Source organism: Asparagus officinalis, chromosome 3 (assembly GCF_001876935.1).
Source record: "Asparagus officinalis chromosome 3, Aspof.V1, whole genome shotgun sequence".
Taxonomy (NCBI): domain Eukaryota; kingdom Viridiplantae; phylum Streptophyta; class Magnoliopsida; order Asparagales; family Asparagaceae; genus Asparagus; species Asparagus officinalis.
In genome coordinates, this window is record NC_033796.1 from 4,405,585 (window position 1) to 4,429,701 (window position 24,117).

The window sequence follows — 24,117 nt, forward strand, 5'->3', positions numbered from 1 at the left end:
TCCGCTGCCGCTACAGTACCGCGCTGCTACAGTACCACGCCGCTTTGTTTTGTTTTTTGTTTTTTTTCTATGACCTTGAATAGGTGATTCGAGGCCACATATGATCCGATCCGATCATCTACTACTGCTTATTTTTTGATCTTCTTTTAGTCTATGTTTAAAGAATAGATCTCTACTACTGTCCTGGTTATTTGACTACTACATGCCAATCACTACAGTGCAACAATGTCGGAAACAGATCTCTCCTCCTCTTCTACATCTCCCTCTGCTGCTGTTGGTCAGACTTCTGTGCCCAAGGTAGTTTTGGGGATTACAATAAAATTGAATGGTAAAAACTATCTGCTCTGGTCTCAGGCTTTCCGCATCTTCATTGGCGCTCAGAGCAAACTTTTACATCTTCTGGCCTCTTCTCCACCCACCACAGATCCCACTTACAGTTCCTGACTCTTGTCTGATTATTGTGTTATGACGTGGCTCCTCAACAACACAGAACCACAAATTAGTAGCAGTGTTATGTTCTTAACTACTGCGAAGGAGATGTGGGATAGCCTGAAGATTATGTACGGAAATGAGAAGAATACTTCTCGTGTATTTGAGATTTATGAGCAACTGTTTGAGCTCAAATAGGAAGATAGGTCAGTTCCGGAGTTCTTTGGTGAGTTAAATGGACTGATAGAAGAACTGAAGATGCATCAGCCTGCAGTAGCTGATGCGACGACGCTGTTGGGATATCACCATGACTTGGCAGTGTCCAAGTTTCTTTCTGGATTGCACCCTACCTTACAGTCCCAGGTGCGAGGATAAATATTGGGTGGAGATATCATCTCCTCACCGGCTGTTATATTCTCCAGAGTCATGCAGGTCTCTACTGGTGTTTCTTCTGATACTTCTGCACCGTCTTTATCTTCATTGGATCAGTCTGCCATGTTCTCTAGTAGAGACAGAGGCCGCGATCGTGGTCATGGTCGTGGTCGTGATTCGGTGGGAGGACGTGGCTCCTTTAGTAGGAGACATGATAATTCTGATAGGGGTTCACGTCAGTGTGGTCACTATGGGAGGACCAATCATATTTCTGAGAAGTGCTGGGAGAAGTTTGGTCGTCCTCAATGGGCCCAAGTAGCCGATGCCGAGTCGACTCGCTCACCTATTTCTACTACTACTTCTAGTAAGCCAGCTGCTACTATTCCTACTGTTCAGATCTCTCAGTCAGATTATGAGAGGTTACGCCAGCTAGAGCTCTCTCAAAACAGTCATTCGGCTACTCATGCATCCTCTTCAGGTATGGATGCTTACATAGCTTCTCCTCATGAACCATGGGTACTAGATTCTGAAGCCTCATCCCACATGATAGGTATAAAGGATCGTTTTATTTCTTTACATCTTTCTAATAAGTTTCCCTCTATTCGCATCGCTGATGGTACACTTTCTCCAGTTTTTGATGCTGGAGTAGTTCATACTACTTCCTCTTTGAAACTCAATGATGTGTTATATGCTCCTAAATTCCCTGTTAGCTTATTATCCATTAGCAAGTTTACAAAGCATAATAACTTTAAAGTCACATTCTTTCCTTCTTATTGTGTTTTTCAGGACCTAGCAACTGGGATGACGATTGGTTCGGGGCATGAGAGAGGAGGTATGTACTATTTGGACGACAGTGTGCCGGGTGCTGGTCTTGTTGCAGCACAGCCTGATTCTACCTTACTGTGGCACTAACGTTTGGGTCATCCTTCACTACAGAAACTTAGATCAGTAGTTGTTGTTCAGTCTTCTCTTTCTTCTTTAGGTTGTGAGTCATGTGAACTGGGTAAGCACCATCGTGCTTCTTTTCTTTAGGTTGTGAGTCATGTGAACTGGGTAAGCACCATCGTGCTTCTTTTCAGAGTCGTGTCGATAAACACAGTAGTTTTTGAGTCATGTGAACTGGGTAAGCACCATCGTGCTTCTTTTCAGAGTCGTGTCGATAAACACAGTAGTTTTGCCTTTGAGTTAGTTCATTCTGATGTCTGGGGTCCTTGTCGTGTTCCATCTGTGAAGGGTTTTCGATATTTTATTGTTTTTGTTGATGATTTCTCTCGCGTGACTTGGCTATATTTGTTGAAAGAGAGGTCTGAAGTCTCGCATGTTATTGAACTTTTTTATAATAAAATAAAAACTCAGTTCTCTACTTCTGCTCATATTCTTCGTACTGATAATGCTTTGGAATATATGAAAAATAACGTTTCAAATTTTTGTGCTCTTAATGGTATTATTCATCAAACTTCATGCTCTCACTCTTCACAACAAAATGGAGTTACTGAGAGGAAACATAGACATATTCTCGATGTTGCTAGAACACTGATGATACATATGAATATTCCAAAGTACTTGTGGTCTGATGCTGTTCTCACTGCCTGTTATTTGATTAATCGAATGTCTTCCTCTGTTCTTGATGGTTTGATACCATTCCACTGTCTTTATCCTGCTAAAAAACGTTTCTCTGTGATTCCTCGAGTTTTTGGTTGTACGTGTTTTGTTCAGGATTTGACTGCTAGTTTGGATAAATTGTCTCCTAGGTCCATTAAGTGTGTGTTTGTTGGATACCCACATATTCAAAAAGGGTATAGGTGCTATCATCCGACCACCAGGAGATATTTTGTTTTTGCTGATGTTACCTTCTTTGAGTCTGTCTCATATTTTTCTTCTGGTTCCACTACCTCCGTCAGTCCACAGGTACCACTACCTTCTACGGCTCCCACTACTATTCCGGTATCTGCTCCTGTGGCTACTGCACAAAAACCTCTACTGACATACTCTCGTCGTCCTAAAGTACATACACCTATCTCTGCTCCTGCTGACTCTTCTTCTCCAGCTGCAGGTCCATCTCATGTCGAGCCTCATATCTCTTCTGACTTAGATGTTCCTATTGCTCTTCTGACTTAGATGTTCCTATTGTCTCTTATGACCGTCTCACCCCATCCTTTCGTCAGTTTGCTTTGTCCTTGTCCACTATATCTTTACCCAGGTCACATGAGGAAGCTTTGTTAGTACCCGCCTGGAAACAGGCTATGGATGAGGAGATGAATGCACTGCTTTCTAGAGGGACTTGGGACTTGGTCTCTCTCCCTACTGGAGCGACTGTGATTGGCTACAGATGGGTGTATACCTTAAAATATCGTCCTGATGGGTCTGTTGATAGATATAAAGCTCGCCTGATTGCTAAAGAATATACCCAGACATATGGTATTGATTATTTTGAGACTTTTTCTCCTGTTGCGCGTCTCAACTCCATTCGAATTCTCTTCTCTCTGGCTGTTAATCTGGATTGGAATATGCATCAACTAGATGTGAAGAATGCTTTTCTTTATGGTGATTTGGACGAGAAGGTTTATATGGAGCAACCTCCTGGGTATGTTGCTCAGGGGGAGAATATTATCTGCAGAGTGAGAAAGACCATCTATGGGTTAAAACAGAGTCCTCGAGCTTGGTTTGATAAATTCAGCAAGGTTATTTCTAGTGTTGGTTTTCAACGCTGCCATTCTGATCACTCTGTCTTTCTTCGACGCATAACAACTGGTTTGGTTATTTTAGCTGTTTATGTTGATGATATTCTGCTCATTGGGAGTGACTCTGTTGCCTTAGTAGAGACTAAGGAATATCTAAACCGTCATTTTGTCACTAAGGACATGGGAAAGCCAAAATATTTTCTTGGGATTGAAGTTGCATATCAAAGGCATGGCCTGTTGTTGTCCCCAAAGGAAGTATGTGCTAGATTTACTAGAAGAAGCAGGTCTCTCGGGTTGTAAACCTTCAAACACTCCAATGGAGGCAAATATTGATTTGTGACGTGATGATACCTCTCTACTAGATGATGTTAGACGATACAGGAGACTGATTGGTAAACTAATCTATTTGACAGTTACCAGACCTGATATTACCTTTGCAGTGGGTGTACTGAGTAGGTTTATGCACAAACCTAGAGAAGTTCATTGGACAGCTGCTCTGAAGATTTAGGTTTATGCACAAACCTAGAGAAGTTCATTGGACAGCTGCTCTGAAGATTTTGGCATATATCAAGAGTTACCCTGGTAAGGGATTGCTATATAAGAAGTACATGCATACTCGCATTTCTGCTTTATCTGGTGCTGGCTATGCAGGAGATATGGGAGACCGGAAGTCAACCTCATGTTTCTGTACTTTTATTAGAGGTAATTTTGTCACTTGGAGAAGCAAGAAACAAGATGTAGTTTCACGGTCTAGTGCAGAGGCCGAATATAGAGCAATGACTCACACTGCTTGTGAGATGGTGCGGCTACGAAAGTTTATAACAGAACTTGGTTTTGTTCAACCTGAACCTATGCCTATGCATTATGATAACCAATCTGCCATTTACATTGCACAGAATCCTATACTTCATGAGAGGACAAAACATATTAAAGTTGACTGTAATTTTGTCAGAGATGCTTGGGAGAAGAAGATAGTGTCTCATATTCACTCCATCCTCACAACAACTTGCTGATATTCTTACCAAGGCTACTTCTTCAAAGGTGTTTTCTACTATATGTGACAAGCTGGACATGGTGGATATTTATGCTCCAGCTTGAGGGGGAGTGTTAGATTAAATCTATTGGGTATTGGGTTAATGGGCTGTGATCCGTTAACCATACCCCTATTTGTATGACTATATATATATATATATCTCTAGTATCTGAATAAATTAATAAAAGTTAGGGTTTTGCTCTCTCTATTATCTCTTTCTACAGCCCAGAAACTGATACATTCACTCATAAGAACGAGTTTGAAGCATACAGCTCTTAGTGAATGTACACAGTTACAATTAAGCTCATATGCATAAATGCTCAAATCAAAATTGGTCCCTGCATCTTTTCCATTACATTTGATTGCTGCTTTATCATAAGCTCTGAAAATGTCACATGAGATACTTCAGAGAACTCAGCGTTAGCAAATTTATAATTGATACAGGAGAGCAAATATAACTACCTTGCAGCTTCGATTACAGTGTTGAAAAGCTCTAATAACACACCTAGCATTACATAGGTTGAAGTAAATTTAGACAGAAATGAATAACAAGAATTAAGGTGAATTTATTTGAAATTAATGAACATTATTCTTCCCAAAATATGGGCCCATTCCATTACTGAACGACAGCAAAGTTCTCTAGATAGTTTTGTATTTTAGAACCTGATTTATATTTGCTTAGTTCACCAAGTCATGTTTATTCTTCTGGAATATCAGTCCGTGTAGTCTTCGATAATGATAAAAGGGGAGTCTTACTCAGGAAAAGCTTTCATTGATTGTTAAATTGCAAAATAAGGAGACGGTGCAGACAAGAAACAATATGCAATGGATATGACATAAAAAAAATTAATATGCACGCAAGAGAGGGTACAAAAACTTTTCCTGCAATGAAATTTGGGTAAAATGAAAAAAATAAGTTCAACAAATCAATCCTGGAATTGGTGCTGCAACTTGGAGCGGTTGTCACTTACCAGAGTCTTTGGAGAATGAGGAGGGAAACTAAAACATATTGGCGGTTAATATCTGCAAGATGTCCAAAATTTATTGGCCCAAGTAGAGTTATAATAGATTGTCATTTTAACTTCATTTCTTGCATATAATACTCCCACACACCACACTCTTCTCAGTAAATATGAAAACTAGTTCCTTTATGCCACATCTTGCTTCATCTTCCGGCTGATTTGAAGTAAAAAATTCACATGAACCAACAACTAGAGGCTTATGCTGAACAAAAATCGAAGAATTTAAATAGCTTAAGTTGCTTAATTTGCATACACAATTCTGGAAATTTGTTTTAAGCTCTGCAAACTATAACTAAGAACATACTGGATAATGAAGTGCTTACCTTTAGCCTGAACAAAGCTAAGAATGACCAAATGCTGCAGAGCTACGACTGGAGATGTTTTTGTAACCAATGCAGCAATCTCAATCCTGGAGAAAATATATAGTGGAGAATGAAAAATAAATATATTCCACATCAAGTGATTATCTGACAAACCCAAACATGAAAAAGAAATAGATTGCTCGGGGAATATGACATACCACAGCCAGAAAGGCAACGGAAGCACCGCAGCATAAGAGTAGCATCTGAACAAGCAACCACTATAAAACAAACATTTAACCTCGTATTCAAGGAAAGGAGGGTGATTAACTTTTGCAGATAAATCCATTACACAATACAACACATTTAGCATAGCTGACATATATGCACCTAGATAGCAAATAGACATCTCATTACGTGTCATCAGCATGTTTCACAAGAAATGCAGTAACTGCCATTTATCTCCAGTCATTGTCTTGCCAATCCATAAGGTCTGATTGGGATTCAGTTTCTTCTCTGAGGCAGGGAAATTTCATGGTTGAACAATTTCCATTTTCAGTAGCTTCCAGTTCTCCTTTCCCTTTCGAATGAACACTAGGAAGCTTAGGTGGATATGAGCTGAGACTGGAGAGCCACTGGAAGTACATCAATGTACTAAGACTAGATATGTGTTCAAATATGTATTTGAACCATTTTGATGCAAACTTTTATTTTGTGTACTTATATATTTTAGAATCGAAGACGTCAAAACTTGCTTGGGCCGAACAGAGATAAGTAATAAATCCTCACTTTTTTTTGTTGACGAAATCATGGTTAGACATGCAGTAAGTCTGCGTGTCTTCAATGCAAAGCATATAGACCTGACAGCAGGTTCGGCCACGTGCTCCCTACCTACCCATGTCAAAGCCTCAGTAGCTGCATCCAGAATCCAGAGAAAGCAAAACTTCTTCATTTAGGGCACAATCAAATAAGTAATCGCCCTTTAAGGGTACTAAGAACATATTTAAATCTTAAGAATGATTTAAGCATGACTGTTGGACAATCTGTGGTCAAGATATACCTGGTTCAATGTTAAGCTTATAGTTCAGTTATCTATGCATGTTTTATGTTGCTCATGTATAAGAAGTAACGATTAAACCACTTCCTTGAAAATTATACTAAGAACAGTTAGAGGATTCACTACTCAATATTGTTCAATTGCTGTACCGTTGCCACTTATAATGTAACTAAATGCTCAGTTAAAGAATTGAAAAGGGAAGTAAAGCTAACCACACATATATATAGTAACCAGACATGAAAAACTAATTCATTCTCTCAAAAAACTGATGAAGCATTCTATACTTGTAGTTTCCATCCTGCACAACAGTGACAAATTATATGTGATGCAACTTTCCTAAAAGAGAAGGGATGAAGAAGCGACAGTTACATACAATGCAAAACAGTGCCAGTGTTCAGAAACATCTCCAAGATAAGAACAGTTCTGGTGCTCAACTCTTGCACTTGCTTCGTTCCAGTAAACACAAAAGAGAGAGAATAGGTGGTGTGCTGCAAATGCATCCATTGCCACCAGTCTAAAAGAGAGAGATAAAATAAGAGGTGTGTTGCAGGACTTATATGGTGTTAAATTAAACATACAGTCATCACCGTGCGCATTCATATAGATTCAATGTAGTAATCAGAACACTGGTATTACAAGAAATCCCATGGGCCCCTTTAAATTGACTGAATAAAGAAAATTCTCCTCTATCTTACTTGACTTATCAACTTTAAGACCATCTGACAAAGCACACATGCTTAGATTACCCTGCTGATCACCACATATGAGGACCCGCAAGAAAATAATTTTCAGTCTATAGAGTAGTTTTCAAAATTTCCAACAAGAGAACCAATATAAGCAGCATAAGATTAAGCTGATTTTACATGTGAACGAGGAGTGCTCTCTATCAACGGACAACAAACTTTTTGACATAGAAACATATATCATTCAATTTTTAGCTTACAGATAGGTTAGTTAGCAATTATTTCCAGTGATGCAGCAGTTGTAGAATTATGCTTCATCAAAGTGATGGAATCAAACTGAGCTGGAATCAGTATACTTACAGGCACTCGATCATGATGCTTTGCAAGGATATCTTTCGACTCCTCAAATCTCTCCTCTCAAGATCAATGCATAATTCCACTCGATAATGAAACTTTGCAACGATGCCTTTCTACTTCTCAAATCACTCCTCTACAAAATCAACAACAAACAATAAATAACTGTAACAAATTGGAATCAGATGAGATGTAAAGAAGAAGAGGCAAACCAAAAAGTGAATGATATCTTCTTCTTCTTCTTCTTCTTCTTTGAATGCAACGTTGAGACTGTGTGTAATTGCACTCAATAATGATACTTTGCAAGGATCTTAAGCTCTCCTCTGCAAAATCAACAACAAACAATAAACCCATGTAATAAGTTGTCAAATCTTCATCTGTTCACAAAAATGCCAAATGAGATCAAGCACGAGAGATCATAGAAACAAGTTGTAACACAAAATTGAATAAATTGTAGCTTTAGGTTACCTCACTTAGCATGTTCACCTACATAAGGTCAGTATATATAGCAAACAGGAAAATGCATGAAGAGTTGCAGATCGGGACAATAACCGTAAGTAAGGAAAACTAAAACGCAAGGGAAGAAGAAACAATGGGTGAAAGGGGATACAAAGTTTTAATCAGTAAAAATCATGCTTCAGCTTTTCACAGATTAGTCCTACAATTTCGATATATTTACTGTTTTATGCAGCAAATTTAAACACACTCACCGAAGCAAACCTGGGTTTCAGAGCGTCTTCACCAGCGTGCCCAGCTTCACAAGTGTGTGAACCTTAATAGAGGACAATGGCTTATGCTTCACCTGACAATCAAGATAACTTCAAATGATAGACTCGAATGCGCCAAGTTTCCATCTTTTCTAGGGTTTTGTTGAAGATGACGCAGTTTGAACGGGAACTAGCTCGAAGATTGTAAAAAAGTTGTAAAAATGGAGAGAAATTCGAGGAGTGGAGAAATTAGGAAGGTGAAAGACTGAATCGATATGATGTTTTGTTCTTGATATTTTTTTGGATGGCTGGGGTTTTAATTTAGAATCCCATCCCTTTTTTCTCAAAAAAATGCTTCATTAAAGTCCAGGGTCATCAATTATTTTCAGAAATGCAACAACTACAGGAATATGCTTCATCCCAGGCTTCCCAGCTAAGACAGCCTTTGTAGTAAACATGTTCTTTTCTGATGGTAAAACTACTGTATGGTTTTAGAGGATGTCAGATGCGCATACATGGGTAGGTCCTAGCGGAACCAAAGAGAAACCTCTCTTATTTCTTCTTTTCTTCCATTATGCAATTTGGCATGCATGATATATGATCATCCAGCAAACATAATTAAATCTTTTAGAAATCAGATCATTGAGATATAGGTGAATGCTTCATTAGTCATTACATCAACAGGAAACAATTAACTCAATTCATCTATTCAATTAAAAGTGCAACTTGAGCAGGAACTGGTATACTCACAGACACTCAATCATCATACTTAGCAACGATATCTTTCGAATCCTCAAATCTCTCCTCTACAAAATCAACAAACAATAAATAACCCTAACAAAATGGAATTAAATAAGATTTAAAGAAGGGAAGGAAAACCAAAGATGAATCTTCTTTGAATGATTTCATCTTCTTCCTTGAATGCGAGATTGAGCCCACACATAAATACGATGGATCATGATTGTTTGCAAGAATCTGTCTACTCCTCATATCTCTCGTTTGGAAAATCAACAACAAACAATAAATAACCCTAACAAAATGGAATTAAATGAGATTTAAAGAAGAGGAGGCACACCAAAGGGCGAAGGTGATTTTTTCTTTGAATAATCGCAACTTCTTTCTATTTTGATTGTGAAATTGACTCATGCATAATTGCACTCAATAATGAAACTTTGCAAGGATACCTTTCTACTCCTCCAATCACTCCTCTACAAAATAAACAACAAACAATAAATAACTATAACAAACTAGATTCAAATGAGATGTAAGAAAAGGAGGCAAACAAAACTGAATGATATCCTCCTCCTCCTCTTCTTCTTCTTTGAATGCAACATTGAGCCAGTGCATAATTGCACTCGATAATGATACTTTGAAAGGATATCATTCTACTCCTCCAATCTCACCTCTACAAAATCAACAGCAAACAATAAATCCACGAAATGGGATTCTGGTATTTATCTACTTAACAGTATTAAGAAATCCACGAACAATCGTAGATCAAGCCAATAACTGCAAATTAGGGAACCAAAATACAAGGGAATAAGAAATAAAAGCACGCTTAACTTTGGAGTTTCTAAGAGTTGGGTTCCCGAAAAGAAGATGCATCTTGGTGGTATGAGTATTCCAATCAAATCTATCAATACTAATCACATCACCCTCTCAAGGGTTGGGGTATTACATACTCCCTCACTTAAACTCACAACGTCCTCGTTGTGCCAAATCATATCATCCAAGACCGTACCATCCGTGTGAGATTCTAGAGGTGGCTCCTACGGCCTCAAGAGGTGGCTCCCGCCCTCTCGACGTAGCACTTTGCGCCGCATAACACTTAGCTCTCACAATTCCGGTTGGCTTGGCTCTGATACCATTTTGTAACGCCCCGCCCCGGAATCCCGGAGTCGGTACGCTATTAGATCTGATGGACTGGCCTCACAAATCACCACATGTCTTTTCAGCACGTTTTGTCCTCACTCGCGTGCTCCCTGGAAAACTTCCCAGGGGGTCACCCATCCTAAAATTTCTCCAGGCCAAGCACACTTAACTTTGGAGTTTCTAGGAGTTGGGTTTCCGAAAAGAAGATGCATCTTGGTGGTATGAGTATTCCAATCAAATCTATCAACACTAATCACATCACCCTCTCAAGGGTTGGGGTATTACAGAGGACACATAATTTAATCAAGTAAATAATCGTGATTTGCACAGATTAACTCAACGAATTCAATATATCAGATTTTTATACATTACAAAAGGAAGAATATAGCAAATTTAAACACTCACCGAAGAAAACATCGATTTCGGAGTGTCTTCACCAGCATACCCAGTTTCACGGATTATATCATTATTATTCAGAAGAAAACCAGAAATAGCAACAAAATTAAGATCATGAGCTATATCATCATTCAAAAAAAAAAGATGCTAATTTAAACAGAAACTAGAAAAATCCACCTCCCTCCCTCCGTCCCTCCCTCTCTCTCACTCTCATCGTTTGTACGGTGATCATAGCTTCGTGGCCAGTCACAAGACTTCAAGGGCAACTAAGGCAAAGAAGGCGGCCACCAAGAAGATCATTGTCGCCTACGTGAAACATCCTACTACAAGTCTACGATGGCTTCTCACTACTCGCACACGCATCATAAATGTAAGCAATTATGTGGTGTTTGGCACAACAGCTATGAAAGGGAGGCGGAAAAGGTTGTTCACGAGGAGGATCAACTCTGAGGTGGTCAACGCCGAGGCGGCAATCGGGGCAGGTCAGGAGCAGGATGCCGGAGATCATGCATGATGACGAGGAGATTGATGAGGACACTTAGATAATGCTTGTAGTAAGTAAGTAGTAGTAATTCAATGAGGAGTTAATTAGATTTCTAATCATTCAATCTCCCATTAATTTGAGATCGAACCTCTTGCTACATCTAGTTTGTCGATTTTGGATCTGGTTATGTTGGTTGACAAATTTTTGCTTAGGTGTTGCATGATTCGTTGAATTTTAGATCTAAGATCTTTTTAGATTTTTTATCATTAATGGAACTTGGTTGTTGCTGATGATTAGAATATTATCTTAGTCGTTTAATATGATCTTTAAATTTGTCAAATTTTCTTGCGATATTAGTGGATATTTGCAGTTTCTGTTTAAAGCATGTATCTTTCATTTTTTTCTAAATGATGACGATGATATACCCGTGATCTTTTTGTTGATATTTTCGATGACAATGGTGAGGCTTCATCTAAAATTCAAAATAATTTCAAACGATAGACTCTAAGGCACTAAGTTTACATTTTTTTTCTTGGGTTTGTTGGAGATTGTAAAAAGTTATAGAAATGTAGATAAATTCAAGGCATGGAGAAATTACGAAGGTGAAAGATTGAATCAAGATGACATTAATTTGAGGGGGAGAGAGACATACATGCTTCTTCAAGCTCAAACCCTAGATCGTCAGAAATCATAGATCGTCAGAAGTCCCTAAATTGAGACCCAGGGCTGAGATTCGAGAGAGGGCGGGAGGGATCAAAGCATATGTGGTGGTTTTATTCATGCGTATACAGGCGTAAACAGTACGCGTATCATTTACTAGTTTAATGCATATTTTGCCCGAACAAAAAATGTATGCAATTTACAAAACAAAGTATAAGGAAATAAATAACTTAAATAGAGCCCTTAAAAATGTGAAAATTATCAGCAACCCTCGAAAAAAATCTGAAATCTCCTTAAATTCTAAAAATTACAGTCAACCCCATGAAAAACTCGGATTTGCAAACAAACACCCGACAAATCTTGAAAGTGAAAAACAACCCCTTAAGGTTTGAAAATTACAAACAGCCCCCCGCCCCCCAAAAAAAAATACAAACGACAAACCCCCCCCCCCCCCCCAAAAAAAAAATTACGAACGACCCGCAAAAAACTGGAAAGAAACCTCTTGACAATTTCAAAAATTATAGAAAGACCCTGAAAGATGGTTCATTTGGGTAATCTCTAGCTAAAATAACAAAATATTACTAGAAAAAACATTAAAATAAATTTATCGCCATTTATCTTTTTTCCATTAAATTGCCACCTTGCCTTTTGAGAATATATAATTATCTTCTGCAATCTAATGTAATCAAGTTGGAGATATTGTATTGATTATTTATTTATTTTAGTAAATGAATTCCATTAGCTAATGGAATCCATTTGATTCATAAATCATATAAAGACCCATAACTTCCTATCGGAGGCATTAGTCTCCAAATGGCTCATAGAGGATTCTTGGCTACTGCTTTCTTGTGCTTGTTACTTTGCTCAAGTTTTCAAGGTAATGCAATAGATGTAAGCAAGTATGAAGGCAAGATGGAATACCAGGTATCAAACTTCATCTTATATATTGAAAACTAATGTGTACTGTTGTAAATCAGTTTATATTTGAGGAAGATTTTATTATTTTCACACACTGGGATGATGCCAGAATATTCCACCAGATAAGGCACCAGTAAAAATAGTAATAAAATATATTACTAAGAGATATAATTATAGTTTTTCACTAAAAAAGAATACACTTATCACTAATAGTGCATAGAAATTTGAACTGGAGATTTACAACATTTTCTACTATGATACCTTTATTCTTGTTATCTGATTCTTTTTATATTGAAATATATGAAATCACAAAAGAAACGATCAACGTATCATAAATCTTATGAGATATTAGCTCAATAACCGTTCTCGCTTATTCCACTAATTTTTAGTGTATTTTGCCTTATTTAATGTTAGCAGCGTTCTTTCAACATATCACCTATATTAATTTTTAGATTCTTCATTTATAGCTATTGCTCATGGCCTTCAACTTCTCCAAACATCATATCCGTGATTTTCATTTATGGGTAGTTACTTAATGATGCCTTTCTACAAGTAGCTAAATTCTTTTCTTTTCAAATCAAATATCATGATCAACTTGACCATATTTACGCCAATTATTTAAGGTTTTATTACAAGTTAAGTTTATGATCATCATATTTGTTCGAAATAAGGGTCTTCTTTAAGTCAGCTTATTAGATTTGAGGTTGTACATCTAAAATTGAAGGGGTATTTTGGGGTGGGGGTCTATTTAAAGCAACTTGATGAACTTGGATTTGTAAATGTGAAGATTTCAGGGTCTAATCTAATTGACAAAGATTTGACTGTCAAAAAATCTATTTTTAAATGTTTCTAATGTGGGAATCTGATTGTGCTACGCAGCATACATCTATTGCCTATGCAGAAAGTTTGGTGCTAGCAAATACATATTTTGCAAATAAATATTTTGCCACCGACTCAAATGACAATGTGACAGTTGCTGCATCGACTCGTGTAAGTAAGTTCATTATCATACAAGTGTTATGGCTGTTAAATAATGTATTTTATACGTACCACCATGGTCAATATTAGCTGGTGATATTCATGATACTTATGGCTGTTAAATAATGTATTTTATACGTACCACCATGGTCAATATTAGCTGGTGATATTCATGATACAGCAGGTTGTAATGTTGATTTCCTTATTTGGTGATATTCATGATACAGCAGGTTGTAATGTTGATTTCCTTATTATTTTTCATTTTATATTTGTAAGCGAAAAGTAAAATTGAGATATTATGGATATTTCTTACTCGTGCTTTGAAGAATATTCTTCAATACACACACATATATATTGATACCTCACTTGAAACAACGTAAAGTCATAGAAATCTTTACATTAATTGTTATTTTCTCGGCTGCTTTACGAAAATTATGTTCATTGGTGTGCTTTCTGGGTGTAGGTGGCAATACTTATTACAAAAATTGAAGGTGCATATTATGGTGCAAAAGCAACATTAAATGTATACGGTCTACCACCAGTTACGGATAATCAAATAAGCGGATCATAAATTTCGATTTGAAATGGTGGTGATCTCATAGTAGCTGGATGGCATGTAAGCAGAAATCTTTTTATTTGCAGTTTCTTTTATATATTTAGATGTGAACGTGGGAATGGACACGGGACAAAAGAGTCCCCCATGAGGTTCAAAGGGGTACAAGAGGTGCCATGCTCTTGTACAAGGGGTACAAGAGGTACAAGGCCACTGTAGCTTGGGAGGACACAAGCACAGCTTGTGAGCAGGAACGTGGGGGAGCTCACAAGCCCATGCTCCCATTCGGCCCAGCTAGATCCAGCAGGCAGCAGGGCTCTTCCATCCTCTTGTCTCTCTTGGCTATAAATAGAAGGGAGGTTGAGAGGAGAAAGGTGTGGGGAAAATTCTCTTGAGTGAGTAGAGAGAAAAAAAAGAAGAGAGAGGAAGAGAAAACTTATAATAGTTTGGTATTCTTTTCATAGTAAAAACCCCCTCCCGTGGACGTAGGCAAGTTTGCCGAACCACGTAAATCTGTTGTCTCGTCTTTTACTGTGTGTTACCATAGCTTGTAGGTTCCCTCGATATTTCAGTCTTAGAACTGATGAGAGGAAGAGTGTATATTTTACTTTGATGAAATATATCACTTTCGATTCTTATTTTTTTTAAGAAATAAGAATTTCACTATCTATTCTAGTTTTCTTTGAGAAATAAGAATATAGAGGTTGACTTGTGCTTTTATGACTACAAAAGCCAGGGCTATCTCTTAGGTGATATCGCTTCCGCGACGTGAGGGCGTGACTCTACGCCTAACAATTGGTATCAGAGCCCTTATTCAGATCGGCGGTGATTGAGCTACTGATCTAAGGTGATGGTTGATTATTGTGTGGTGTACACAAGGTATTTGTTGAAATTCCTGAGAGAATCAGTTTTATTAATACAAGCGGAGAATGGCGTCTACAAGTAAAACAGTTAAAGTTGGAAAGTACGAGATTAAAAAATTCAATGGAAAAAATAATTTTCCCTATTGGAGGATGCAGATAAAAAATTCGTTGATTTCGCAGAAATTGCACAAAGTTTTGATGAAAAAAGAGAAGAAGCACAAGGATATGTCTGATGAGGATTGGGAGGAGCTGGATTTGGAAGCACGTACGTCGATTATCCTTTACCTTGAAAAAAATATAGCTTTCTTGGTGGATGAGGAGTAAACGACTGCGGACGTGTGGTTAAAGTTAGAGAGCACCTTCATGATGAAGAGTCTAACGAACCGGATCTATTTAAAATCCAAATTGTATACTTATAAGATGGAGGAGAGTTCATCAATCCGGAAATACATCAACAAGTTCGATAGGATCTTATCGAATTTGAAAGACATTAAGATGACAGTGAAAGACGAGGATCAGGAACTTTTACTACTTCTATCTCTGCCGAAGTCTTATGAAAATCTGGTTCAAACACTGATGCTTGTGGGTGACAGTTTATCGATGGATGAGACTAGAACGACACTTCTAGCAGATGATCTTCGAAAAATTACAACTAGTGATATGGTCACTGGTGGTAACAAAGAACAAGCGCAGGGGTTCTTTGCCAGAGGAAGGGGCAATGAGCGAGAAAAAGGCAATGGAGGAAAGTCTAGATCAAAATCAAGACCTCTTGCGGAAAGACCGTGTTTCAAATACGATGAGCTAAGGCATTTCAAAGTTAATTATCCTAACAAGAGAGTAGGTGGGAAGAAAAACAACAACAAGACTGAAAGACGAGAAAGCAAGGAAGAGGCGAGCTACGCTTCAAGGGAATGGAGCGATAAGGATTGCTATGTCATCACGGGTGGCGAGGATACCTCCGGAAAGTTGATTCTTGATTCTGGTTGCTCTTACCATATGTGCCCAAATAGGAAGTGGTTTACTACATATAGAAGCATTGATGGTGGAACCGTATTGATAGGGAACAACCATGCTTGTAAAACGATGAGGCTAGGTGATATCAAAATCAAGATGCATGATGGAGTGGTTAGAACCCTAACGGACGTACGGCACGTTCCCGACTTACGGAAGAATCTTATCTCAGTGGGTGCATTGGACTCTGGTGGCTGCAAGATTATTACAGAGAACGGAGTGAAGAAGGTTGTTCGAGGTTCCCTAACAGTGATGAAGGGTGTTCGTTACGGTAATCTATATACTCTTTCGGGTACGACAGAGACGAGAGATGCAGCAGTTGGAGCTGAAGGAAGTGATGGAGACCCATGTGAGCACACACGGTTATGATATAGACGATTTGGGCACATGTCATAGAAGGGTCTGGATCTGCTTGGTAAAGAGGGTTTGCTAAAGAATCTGAAGAAACATTGCATGGATTTTTGCGAGGATTGTGTCTATGGAAAGACGCACAGGGTCCAGTTTCTGAGGAACAAGCACAAGAGCAGAGGGATACTAGATTATGTACACACGGATGTTTGGGACCCGGCTTCGATAACTTCCAAGGGTGGTTTCAGATATTTTGTCTTATTCATAGATGATCATTCGAGATATGTTTGGATTTATTTTCTGAAGCATAAGAATGAGGTATTTGAGACATTCAAGAAGTGAAAGGCGATGGTTGAGAACAGGACAGGTAGGAAATTAAAGACACTGAGATCTGATAACATTACAGAGTATACAGACGGTGCTTTCAAGGAGTTCTGTGAAGAAGAGGGTATTGTCAGACACTGGACAGTTAGATCTACACCACAGCAAAATAAGGTCGCGAAAAAACTGAACCGAACACTGCGAGAGAAAGCAGTGAGTATGCGATCATATGCTGGTTTGGGCAAAGAATGATAGGCAGAGTCGATTGCTACAGCTTGCTATATAGTGAATCGATCTCCACATTCGACATTGGACGGTGATACACCCTATCGGGTGTGGTCAGGGGAGCATGCAGATTATGAGAGGCTCCGAATCTTCGAATGTACCACCTACTATCACGTCAACGAGGAAAAGCTTGACGCGAGGGCCAAGAAGGTAATTTTCTTAGGGTATGCAAAGGGTGTAAAAGGCTATCGCCTTTGGTGTACAGAAGAGGGCCAAGAAGGTAATTTTCTTAGGGTATGCAAAGGGTGTAAAAGGCTATCGCCTTTGGTGTACAGAAGATTCAAAGTTCGTTAGGGTATGCAAAGGGTGTAAAAGGCTATCGCCTTTGGTGTACAGAAGATTCAAAGTTCGTGATCAGCAGAGACGTTACTTTTGATGAAAAGTCCATGATTGCAAGGGTGCCCAAGGATGATGGTGTTGAGACTATTGGGAATTCTAAGTCCTAGGTTATTGAGATAGAACCTAAAAACCTACCAGGTTCTAGTCGTGTTCAAGTGGAAAGTCAGGTAGATGATGAGCTTGAGCAGGAGGAGGTTCCAGGAGAATACACAGACACTACAACAACAGCAGCTCGAGGATAGCTTGGCTTCCACTAAGCCAAGACGAGCATACAAGCAGGTATAAAAGCTGGGGGCTGATCAACCCCTAAAGCACTATGGACAGGTTAATTTGATTGAGTACGCACTCTCGGTAGAGGAAGATGAGCCAGTCTCCTTCAAGGAAGCTATTCGAGACAAGGATAGTAAGAGTTGGTTGGCTGCGATGGAGAAGAAGATGAAATCTCTCCGGAAGAACCAAACATGGGAGGTGATCCTATTACCCGTAGGAAAGAAAGCTATAGGTTATAAGTGGCTGTATAAAATAAAAAAAGATCCTTCAGAACTTGGTGGTACAAGGTACAAGACTAGGCTAGTGGTTAAGGGATTTGCACAAAGAGGGTGTGGATTACAATGAGATCTTTTCTCCGGTGGTGAAACGCACCTCTATTCGGGTGCTATTGAGTATTATTGCTCATGGTGATCTTGAGCTGGAACAACTCGATGTAAAGACAGTCTTCTTACACGGAGACTTGGATGAAGAGATCTATATGCATCAACCTGAGGGTTACAAGGTTGAGGACAAGGAGAATCATGTATGTCGCTTGAGAAAATCACTTTACGGATTGAAGCAATCTCCACGGTAGTGGTACAAGTGATTTGACTCCTTCATGCTAAAGCATGAGTTTTCCCGAAGCGACTATGATTGTTGTGTTTACATTCGAAAGCTTCGTGGAGGTGATTATATCTATCTCCTTTTGTATGTGGATGACATGCTTATTGCATCGAAGAACAAGATGGAGATAGATAAGCTGAAATCTCAACTTAGCAAAGAGTTCGAGATGAAGGACATAGGCGCTGCAAAGAAAATACTGGGTATGGAGATTAGAAGAGAGCGGGTGAATCGGCGATTGTTCTTGAGTCAGAAGGGCTACATAGAGCGGGTGATCGCGAGGTTCGGGATGCAAAGTGCAAAGTCGGTGGTGACCCTATTGGCTCCACACTTTAGGCTTTCAGGTAAACAATCCCCCTCTACAGCGAAAGATAAGGCACATATGGAGCGTGTACCTTATGCTAGTGTAGTTGGCAATTTAATGTATGTCATGGTGTGTACACGTCCAGATATTTCACAGGTAGTTAGTGTGGTCAGCAGGTTCATGGTGAATCCGGGAAAGACGTACTGGGAAGCAGTGAAATGGGTCCTGAGGTACTTGAAAGGTACCGCGGATATGGGTCTGTGTTTTGGTGGAAATACATGTCAGATCGACGGGTTTGTGGACTCAGATTATGCGAACGATTTAGATAGACGACGATCTACTATTAGTTATGTATTCAAGATATATGGGGCTCCAGTTAGTTGGCGATCGATGTTGCAGGCTACAGTAGCACTTTTTACTACAGAGGCCGAGTACATGGCCATGGCGGAGGGAGTGAAGGAAGCATTATGGCTGTGAGGTCTTCTAGACGATTTAGGGATTGAGTAGGAGAGCGTAAACTTGTGGTGCGATAGTCAGAGTGCGATTCACTTGGCGAAAAATCAAGTTCACCATGCTCGTACCAAGCATATCGATGTCAGATATTATTTTGTGCGAGATGTCATAGAGGAAGGTGATATTTCTCTCATGAAGGTGCACACGAATGAGAATCCCGCAGACATGTTAACCAAGGTGGTGACAGACAACAAGTTTCAGTATTGCTTGAACTTGCTTCATATTAGCCCGTATTGATTTGCCTAAAAGGACATGGCCCTGCGGGACGGTGATGGAGGTGTGGTGGAGACTATGTTGGAGAATAATTACAGAACTACGATTAGCATGATCCCGGTGGAGGGTACGTAGGCAGCCGTGGTATAGTGGCGCAGCTGGTTTGGACTGGTTTTGGCCTGGATCTCTCTGGTGAAGTTCGTGGTGTTCTTTTGGTGTTCGTCCAAAATTTGAGGTTAATCAAATGATGTACGAGGTAGAGAATTGTGAACGTGGGAATGGACACGGGACAAAAGAGTCCCTCATGAGGTTCAAAGGGGTACAAGAGGTGGCATGCTCTTGTACAAGGGGTACAAGAGGTACAAGGCCACTATAGCTTGGGAGGACACAAGCACAGCTTGTGAGCAGGAACGTGGGGGAGCTCACAAGCCCATGCTCCCATTCGGCCCAGCTGGATCCAGCAGGCAGCAGGGCTCTTCCATCCTCTTGTCTCTCTCTTGGCTATGAATAGAAGGGAGGTTGAGAGGAGAAAGGTGTGGGGGAAATTCTCTTGAGTGAGTAGAGAAAAAAAAAGAAGAGAGAGGAAAAGAAAACTTGTAATAGTTTGGTATTCTCCTCATAGTGAAAACATCCTCCCGTGGACATAGGCAAGTTTGCCGAACCACGTAAATCTGTTGTCTCGTCTTTTACTGTGTGTTGCCATAACTTGTAGGTTTCCTCGATATTTCAGTCTTATAACTGATGAGAGGAAGAGTGTATATTTTACTTTGATGAAATATATCACTTTCGATTCTTGTTTCCTTTGAGAAATAAGAATTTCACTATCTATTCTAGTTTTTTTTGAGAAACAAGAATATAGAGGTTGACTTGTGCTTTTGTGACTACAAAAACCAGAGCTATCTCTCAGGTGATATCGCTTCCGTGACGTGAGGGCGTGACTCCGCGCCCAACATTAGAAAAAGAATGTATTCGTGTATTCTACTAAATAGTTTTCAAGGTATAACACCTTAACTTTATCACGTCTTAGGTATACCCGGAGCTATACGGTGATCATGACACTCACTTCTTCGTTCTTTGGAGAGTAAGTGACAGCTGTTAGAAGATTTGTCCAAATTAACTCATATGTTAAATGAGAAATAATAGTTATAATGACCTATTAAGAGAGAATAAATTAGCTCTTAATGAGATTTAATGGTAGGTTGTTAATGGCAATTATTAGGAATTAATGGGTGTATTAATCTAAATTAATTTTGAGCCAGATTTGTCCAATGCTTTTAGTATTCATATTCATAGTATACTGATCAAATTGCATTCTTTACAGACTATTTCTTTGAATTTTATAATTTTGCAGTCAGGCCAATAGAAGAAAGAATGCTACAATTTGAAATGTGAAGGATTTAAACGGGACGATGCATCTCCCTTTGTTCCTGGGTATAAAGTTCAACCACTCTCCGTGTACAATGGAGCTCAATATCAAATTACTCTTAAGATTAAAAAGGTATGGTAAATGTACTTTGTCACATGCCTTATCTTTTACTATTGAATCTAGATGTAAGACAATGGTCACAAAATAAGAAAGAAACATCTAGAAAAAATTGATATCCACAAATAGGTCAGCATTATGTTCAAGATTATTCAATGTAAAATTAAGAAATTCATTCTCATAGTTGTAAAGTATACGTAAAAGGGAATAGCTCACATTTGTTTATTTGATTAATTATTTATTATTAAATGTATTGTCAGAATCTTGATACTGGAGATTGGTGGTTGTATTATGGGCCTAATGGAGATCAACCAGAATATTGGCCTAAATCTCTCTTTACGACGTTGGCTGACAAAGCATCACAGATTTATATCGGAGAAGAAGTTACTTTTAAAAGAGGCGGACCAAGCCCACCAATGGGCAGTGGCCATTATGCAGTAGAAGGATATAAAAAAGCAACATATGTGAAGAATATACAATTCATAGATCAAGATGGTCTCTTATACAAGCCCGAGATTGACACATTAACTCTCGTAAACAGATAGAAGCAAATGTTATGGTATATCCACTGTTGACTCAGTTGATTTTTATTTTGGTGGTCCTGGAGGATGTAACTAAAACACCTAGAAAAATATATCATCGCTGATTTCTATTTCTCTCTCTATATGTGTGTATGTGTGTGAAATAATACATTTTTTATGTGATTGTTATGGACTTAAATTTGTTATGCTTCAAGTTTTTCAATAAAAGAAAAGCTCCCCCACAACACCTTCCCGCAAAGCACAATGTATTCAATTATTGGATCTTAACTGAAGATATTAATGTTTCCACTTAATAAATATGTATTCCTCAGCACCTCAATGCATGAGAAGTAGCCTCTAGAAGTAGAAGACCAAACTAATTTTGCATTATAGTTGTCGTGGTTGTATTATTCTAGGAAAAATGAATTTAAATACGAGAGATAATTGATTTTAAATAAAAGCAGATATCAACAAACACTTGTAAAAGTAAAGGAATTTTGTTTTCATTTTAGGTATTGTAGGATCCAAGACGTCAAAACCTGCTTTGGTCCAACAAAGATAACTAATATTCACCCCCATGCTCCCCAAGAAGTTTGGACTCTAGAGTAAGCCTAAGAGACCATGTCTATAAAATATTAAGGATATGATGACACTTAACTTAGGAGGAGCTGAATGGAAGAATGTGATTCATGAAAACGATCCCAAAAAATTGGGATAAAAGGCTTTGTTGTTGATTCTCTTGTGGATGATATTTAATATCTACAGGACTGACCTTGGAATCAATTGATTGAAAGTAGGAAAGAAATGCGAAGAGTACCAAGGAACAGTCACCTGCCATACTTTATTGCATCAAATGCTTCTAGCTCTCGAACACTAACTACATGATGAGAATGATCAGTCAGCTTTCCATATTGACCAATCTTCCAACACCTTATTCTTTGATCCAAACCAGTGGACAAGGCCCACGTGCCATAAGTTCATATGCCTGAAGTTAGAAATAGTTTGTGTGAGCAATATGCATTAAACTAGTGGTGGTTGTGGCGTGGCCTAATGGAGGCTGATATGCTCAGCTGAAAGCATATACCAGTCTTTTAAGTAAAATTTCCACAGGGACAGGTGACATTAAACACACCAGAAAATGAAACTCAAAAGTTCCATACAAGAAATTGCTTCTAGTTTTAAAATTTTGATAGACTAGTTTGCCATGATTCATCCCATATGTAGACTGTAGTAATCCAGAAAGAGATCGATTAGTCGATACCTTTAACTGTCTCAATAATGTATCCTAAGCTTGGCATGATTCATCCCATATATAGACTGTGTAGTAATCCAAAAAGAGATTGATTAGTCGATACCTTTAACTGCTGAAGTGTGATCTGACTCAACTGTCTCGATAATGTATCCTAAGATGATATTGGTTACGCATGCCATGACTAGAATACTTCTCAGTGATGATTAATTCTGAAAGAAATCAATTTCCCATCAGTAAAATTATAAAATCCAACGGTAGAAGTAAACAAGCATAAAACCATACCTGACTCCTGACCTAGTGCACAATCCTGCATGTGGTTTGATTTATCAGTTGGCTGAACACTAAAGGAATCCCATTCATTGTTTTCCTTGTTAAATCAAAGAAAATATAGTTCACTGTCTGATCATCTCCACAACTACAACATGGTAAGCAATTTCAGGTTTTGACTGCAGACATTCTTTTCTTTCTGAAACATGGAGGCAGTGAAGGCCAGACTGATGAATTGAACTGAAAATATGCAACCGCAAATCTGACATATCTCAGATGATGGCATATTGGTACTCTTCTGAGCACTCGTTAGGGTATTTGCGTCAAGATGAGGGGTCAACTGAAATTTGTTCGGCACTTTGGCTATTACTACTATTGCCAGCTTCTGTATGGTTAAGGAAACTCTGATAGTCTCCTGGGAGGACTGATTTTTCAAGGATTTCCACCATCCATCTCCCTGGCTTACTCTACCTGTTTGTGACGTCTTTGAAAGTACATAAGCATTTCTTGTCTGAACTCCACAGTTCTTTGCATAAAACCATCAATGGTTGTGGTACTATCCAAAGTAATACTTCCATCGCTAGAACCACGGATGATGATATATGAATTTCCTGATCTAACAGTGTCTGCAAGTGCCAAAACACACACGATTACAACAAAATGGCAACTACAAAATGTGCAGTTCGAAAAGTGAATTAGGATGCGGGCTGTTTTAGAAATGACTCTAACCAGTCAATGATAAAGAAAAAAAATAAGAAGTCATCTTTATTATAGTTCCAAGGAGCTTCAGCAGAAAAATACTAAATGTCCAAGTGAATCATAGAATGGGAGCACAAACAACAAGAAGGATGTCCTGAAAATATCTAAAAATATATATGGCTCCTTTTTCCCCTTATTTCAAATTTATCAAGTTAGAAACTTTAACCAAGAGAATGAAAATCGGGAGAAGGTGCGGATAAGAAAAAGGTTAGAAAGGATAGGGCATGAAAACAAACTATGGAAGAAAGGGTGCTGAAACTTCTCATGCAC

At 38.7% G+C, this 24,117-nt stretch overlaps 1 protein-coding gene and 1 pseudogene across 1 annotated transcript; one reads left to right on the forward strand and one right to left on the reverse strand.

Moving 5' to 3' along the window:
- LOC109832528 overlaps window positions 1–24,117 on the reverse strand; it is a 118,035-nt pseudogene that overhangs the window by 5,390 nt on the left and 88,528 nt on the right.
- LOC109832716 lies at window positions 9–1,899 on the forward strand. Its single transcript, XM_020400120.1, has 2 exons — window positions 9–1,783; window positions 1,834–1,899. Exon 1 carries the CDS (start codon window positions 856–858, stop codon window positions 1,711–1,713), a length of 858 nt encoding a protein of 285 aa, XP_020255709.1. The 5' UTR covers window positions 9–855; the 3' UTR covers window positions 1,714–1,783; window positions 1,834–1,899.